The sequence below is a fragment of the Pelophylax lessonae genome (assembly GCF_965119305.1).
Source record: "Pelophylax lessonae genome assembly, chromosome: 10".
NCBI lineage: Eukaryota > Metazoa > Chordata > Amphibia > Anura > Ranidae > Pelophylax > Pelophylax lessonae.
In genome coordinates this window covers 217,273,156-217,279,382 of record NC_138777.1, presented here as the reverse complement: position 1 = coordinate 217,279,382, position 6,227 = coordinate 217,273,156, and the positions used below count along the sequence as shown (strand labels likewise).

The following is a 6,227-nucleotide window of genomic DNA, read 5'->3' as shown; positions in this document are numbered from 1 at the left end:
TTTGTTTCACTTTATTCATTATTATATAATATAATTATAAATATATTATTATTATTATATAATAAAAAAAAATTGTGACAATCCTGGTGAAGCTTTATTGAATTCATTAAAACCTCACCAGGAATGTTAGCAATTTATTTCTTTTCATTTATTATTATTATTATTTTTAACATTATTATTATTGGCAATATATAAAAACCTGCAATAAATAATAATAATAATAATATTAATAATAATAATAATAATAATATTAATAAATAAAGATAGATAAATTGTAACATTCTCAGTGAGGTTTTAATTAATTTTATGATTTCTTAAAGCGGTTGTAAACCCGAAAAAAAAAACCTGCAAGACAAAGGCATAATGAGCTAGTATGCATCGCATACTAGCTCATTATGTATTACTTACCTTAGAACGAAGCCCCGACACGGACCCCCGGACACCACTGCGGGCGCTGCCATGATCCCTCGGTGTCTCTTCCGGGTTTGGCGGCTCCGGCGCTGTGATTGGCCGGAGACGCTATTTTCCGGCAAGGAAAACTGAAGGTCCCCCCGGACCTTCAGAGCGCATGTGCAGCTCGCGTGAGCGGCTGCATGCACTGCAAATATCTCCTAAACCGTGCCGGTTTAGGAGATATTAATTGTACCTACAGGTAAGCCTTATTATAGGCTTACCTGTAGTTAAAAGTGTCAAAAAGCGGGATACTACCGCTTTAAAGCTTCATTAATGTCACCAATTTGTTTCTCTTCATTCATTATTATATATTATAATTACAATTTTAAATATATTATTGTTATTATTCTTTAATAAAAAAAAATTGTGACATTCCTGGTGAAGCTTTAATGAATTCATTAAAACCTCACCAGGAATGTCACCAATTTATTTATCTTATTTATTTATTTTAATTATTATTATCATATAATATTAATAATTTACTATTATTCATAATATTAATAATAACAATAATAGTTTTTTTTATTATTATTATTATTATTATTATTAAATGCAGAAATGTATATAACGCCAGAAATTTAGGCAGCACTTTATACATGGTACATTGAAATTCACTTTTTTTTTATAAATAATATTGTACTAGCAAAAAGATACTGTATAATAGCATCCAAGAGTTATTGGATGTGTGTGAGAGATAACATATCATTTGTTTCAGATCGGAATTGTCCATTGTTATAAAACAGCTGCCACATTTAATACAGAAAGACCCAAATGGACCAATATGATGTTTGTTTTTTCTGATAGAGATGAAGATAAAAGTTATGGTGAGTGATAGCATAAAATACAGGGCGAGGTGCAAGGCTTTGCCATGCTTCTGCACGCTATAAACTACTCCTTGCACTGTGCAACCTTCGCACACATCAAGATACGTTGTTATGGTTAAAGTGGATGTAAATCAATGTAATTCCAAAGTCATGTTCAACCTTTTTAAATCAGTAGATTTAATTCAAGCTGAAATCCTAGCAGTGTGGGGGTCCTCACTACAAGGTTTAACGATCCCCAAGTCTAGGGGGTACAAAAATAATGATTATCACTTTATTCCTGGCTCCAGCAGGCTTTCTCCATTTATGAGATCTGTCGAGCGCTCGCGTTTTTCCAAGGTGCTTCCGGCTGCAGTCGCACGCTCACCTCCTCAACATACAATGCAGGGTTATTAGCCCTGCATTGTACATGAAGATGCCGTGGGACAGCTCACAGCCCAGAGCCCCAGGGAGGACAGTGCTGAAGCCAGTTGAAGTGGGGAGTATGGTAACTGATAGAGTTGGGGGACCCCACTGCAAGTGTATTTTTTTTTACACTCCTGCTTTAAAGCTGAACTTCGGGAACTAAAAATTTAATTTAAATATATTCCTTAATAGCCACAATGGATACAAATCCACTTTGTGCAGATGTCTTTGCAAACTCAGATATTACCTTGTAAAAGTAGCAGTGACATCATCACAGTGCTGTACATAAGCTGTGCACAGAATGGAGCTGTGGGAGGGGCAGAGGAGGCTCCACCCACTACAGGCTTCCTGCAGAAAACTACAGGAGGGGACAGAGACCAGACCAGTCACTCTGCACAAGGAGAGAGAGCAAAGCTGTGGGAGGGGCCCAGTAGACTCCACCCACTACAGGCTTCCTGCAGAAAACTACAGGAGGGGGCGGAGACCAGACCAGTCACCCAGCACAAGGAGAGAGCAGAGTTGTGGGAGGGGCCCACCAGGCTCCACCCACTACAGGCTTCCCGCAGAAAACTACAGGAGGGGGCGGAGACCAGACCAGTCACCCAGCACAAGGAGAGAGCAGAGTTGTAGGAGGGGCCCACCAGGCTCCACCCACTACAGGCTTCCTGCAGAAAACTACTATTTATTATATAATTATATTATCTATCTATCTATCTATCTATCTATCTATCTATCTATCTATCTATCTATCTATCTATCTATCTATCTATCTATCTATCTATCTATCTATCTATCTATCTATCTATCTATCTATCTATCTATATCTATATCTATAGATATATATAGATATACAGTATGTATATCTATATATATATATATATAGCATTTATACTATTTAATTACTTTACCTTGCTCTTTACACTTGATTGCCCTTGATTGACCTTTATTATCCTTCCTTTTATTTAATGTATTTTCATTTCCATATTATTCTTATAAAATGTTCAATTTATGATATGTATATTCTTGCTAATATCTATTCCTACACACGTAACTTATCTTTAAACTTAAAAAATATATATATTGTACTAGATTGGTAAATCTAAATGAGATTGTACAATCTGATTGCATGGTGTATGACCAGTCTAATGGCCTGAATACACGATTAGAATATCGCCCGATCATTCGACCACCGACTTTTGAAAAAGTATTTGTTGGTCGAAAACGTTGCCAACATACACGGTCCGAATATTGGCCAACCGTTGCCCATCGACCATAGAAACAGTCGAATCGAAAAATATTTCCGGGCATGAGTGATGTTATACAGATTTCAAATGAACGACCTCAACACCAACGTATAGAATATCGTTCATTCGCAAACGAGACGACAGAATTTTTCGGGTTTTTCAAACGGTATTTTTCGTTCACAATATCGATAACGCTCATTGATGGCTGGGCATTAACGAGTAGAATATCGGCCGATCGATTGCTGAATGGAAATTTTCAGCCGATTGTCTTATCGTGTATTCGGGCCATAACTATTGCAATTCCTCTTAATTAGCATCATTTAAAAGAAATGTAATTAAAAGCCTTCATTTATAAAAGACCACAACATTTTTATCAATAAATTATTTTTTTATGCATATAATGTAGGAAATACCATAGTCCCACATTGCCCTAAACAAAAATGGCTTCTTGGGACTTAGAGAGCAATGACATTCCCCCCACCTCCTCTTGTGCGTGTGTGTGTGTTGTCCTCACGTGACTCCTGCAGGTGCTGCCGGCTATTTGAGGCTGTGCAGAGCTCAGAGCTGGATGTGTATGGACAGTTCCCTGCTGCCAGGGAGCCGGAGGATTCTGCAAGCCAACCGTGTGGACCGTGTCCTTGTGAAAAGGATGCTCAGTGCATTGCCGCTGCATAAGGATTTATTGTGATGATCGCTGGCAGACAGTTGGTAAACTTGTTTGTTTTGGCAATGGGAATCTTCTTGCAGAATTTGTTTGCATTATCCCGAGAGCATCTTCAACTTCCATCGCACCGCTAGCCTGGTTTTTATTTTGCTGCTCTCCTGTATGCATGGGTTAATTTTTTTCACTTCATGGCTCCTTTTGTAAACTGTTACGAGATCTCTTGCAGCTTGACCCAACAAGTAAAGTGCTTTCCGGGGAACATCCTCTCCACGTGTCATGATCTGGAGGAAGGTATGAAAATGATCACCTTGCACCTCATCTAAGAGGCCTTGTTGGCACTTTTTGGATTCCTTGCGTTCTTCAGTAGTGTAAGGTGGAGGAGAGATGCTTGCGGAGGAGTGCAAGGCATTACTAGATGCTCTCAATAAGGTGACAGCATGCTACAGACATCTTGTGCTCACCATAGGTGGGACGTCCGACTCCCAGAACCTCCGAGAGGAGCTGAAGAAGACCAGGCGGAAAGCCCAGGAGTTGGCGGTGGCCAACAGGAACAAACTGACCGGCACACTCAAGGACACCAGCTTGAGCAAGGATGAAAAAGCAGAGTTCGAGAGGCTATGGGTCATATTCTCCACCTGCATGGACATCCTAGAGACTGACATGAGAAGAGCTTTGGAGCTCGGGCATGAGTTCCCATTAAACCTCCCAAAAAAGCACCTCATACAGACTGGCATGAGCGGCGGCACATCCGGGGTGGCCGCCAGGGCCATGAGCGTCCAGAACATGAAGTACGATGCTGAGCACAACATCGACGTCATGGACCTCAAGGATCTGGAGAACGAGATCAATCAAGTAGGTGAGATGATGTATGAGATGGAGATGAAAGTCAGCGTGCCGCAATGGACCGTGGAGGCCAAGCAGAACCCCGGCGCTGAGCTCAAGCTGGCCGCTGGCGCCGAGGTGTCCTCACCAGGCACCATCTCAACGGAAGAGCACAAAACCATCTGCGACCTGAGCAAAATCTTAGCCATCACGGTCTTCAGCGCAGTTCTCTTTATCGCGGTCATACTAGCTGTCTGCGTTGTCAAACTTTCGTAAAAACTTTGTTTTGGACGATTCTCGGGGACACTAAAGGATTTCTTTTATTTATTATTTTCTTGAGTTCTGCCAAACCTTTCATTGCTTCTTTTGAGTATGTATCACATGGATCTCTCACCCAACAAAACTGGAAAACAATGGACCAGTCAAGCCATCCACTGAGTAACATTTTAGTATCTATCTTTGAATAAATCACTCAAGAACTACTGCTGCTCAAACACTAACCCTAAAAATTATCTGTAGACCTTGATTTATTACCGCCTGCACCAGGTATGTTGGGACATGCTTACAAACTGTAACCCTTGTTGCAAATCCCCAAAAAATTAACCTCCTTTTTTCTTTCTAATTTCCTCTCTGTGCCAGTCTCCTTTTATACCAGGACCGCTGAAATAGAAAAAGGACAGATTTAGCTCGTCATGCGTGAAAAGGCTTTAGCTGCGGGAGCTTTTATTCAGCATCAAATTAAATGCCATTTTTCCATATGCACTTACACCGCTAAATCCTTAAAGCATCCACGTTAACCCCTTCCTCGCTTGGCAGATACTGCCCCCACAGGCAGCTCCAAGGAAACCCCAAACCAGCGAGTAAGCACGTCCAAGGTTGCAGATGAGAATTGTTTTTTTTGTTTTTTTTTTGTTTGCTTTTTATTCTGTATAGGAAGTCACTAAAGCACCCGCGTAATGCACATTCAAACACAGACATCCCTATAGATCATGTTTTGCAGTGACCGGTATCTTGTTTGTGAGCATTGCATGTTTTTCTTTAGCCATCTGGATTGTCTGTCTAGCTGACGGTTTAGGATAACCTTGAAGCTTCCTGATGACACGACCGCTGCACACTTATTAATAACAGACTTATGTGGGTCTGGTTATATAAGCATGATATGAATGAATTTTAGAGCATGGGGAGGTGCTGGGTTTTCAGTGATGCAGCCCAAAAATGGTGGCTTTTTTTTGGATATCCTTTAACCACTTAAGCCCCGGAAGATTTTACCCCCTTCCTGACCAGGGCTTTTTTTGCGATTCGGTCGTTACCAACGGAAAGCCGACCGTCGGCTCTAAACCACGGTACCGGGATGGTGTCTCTAGCTTGAGGCATCATCCCGGTATACTACTGCAAAGTCTGCCAACGTAGATCTACGTTAGTATGAGGTAAGTGGTTAACTGACAATTGCGCGGTCGTGCGACGCTGTACCTAAACGAATTTGACGTCCTTTTTTTCCCACAAACAGAGCTTTCTTTTGGTGGTATTTGATCACCTGTGCGATTTTTACTTTTTGCGCTATAAATAAAAAAAGAGCGTAAATTTTGCAAAAATAACAATATTTTTCACATTTTTTATATGAAATTCCCCCCCAAAAAAATGTAAAAATCAAATTTTTTTAACATTTTCGGCCAATTTGTTTTATGCTACATATGTTTGGTAAAAAAAAATCGCAAAAAGCGTATTTTCATTGGTTTGCGCAAAAGTTATCGCGTTTACTAACAAAGGGAAAGATTTTTGTCATTTTTGGTGTTTTTTTTTTTAACGAGTAATGGCGGC

At 40.3% G+C, this 6,227-nt stretch overlaps 1 protein-coding gene across 1 annotated transcript; it reads left to right on the top strand.

Moving 5' to 3' along the window:
• Positions 1–3,471: 3,471 nt before the first annotated feature.
• RGS9BP (regulator of G protein signaling 9 binding protein) lies at positions 3,472–5,001 on the top strand. The gene has a single exon (XM_082270615.1). The coding sequence runs from the start codon at positions 3,972–3,974 to the stop codon at positions 4,683–4,685; it is 714 nt and encodes a 237-aa protein (XP_082126741.1). The 5' UTR covers positions 3,472–3,971; the 3' UTR covers positions 4,686–5,001.
• Positions 5,002–6,227: the final 1,226 nt, after the last annotated feature.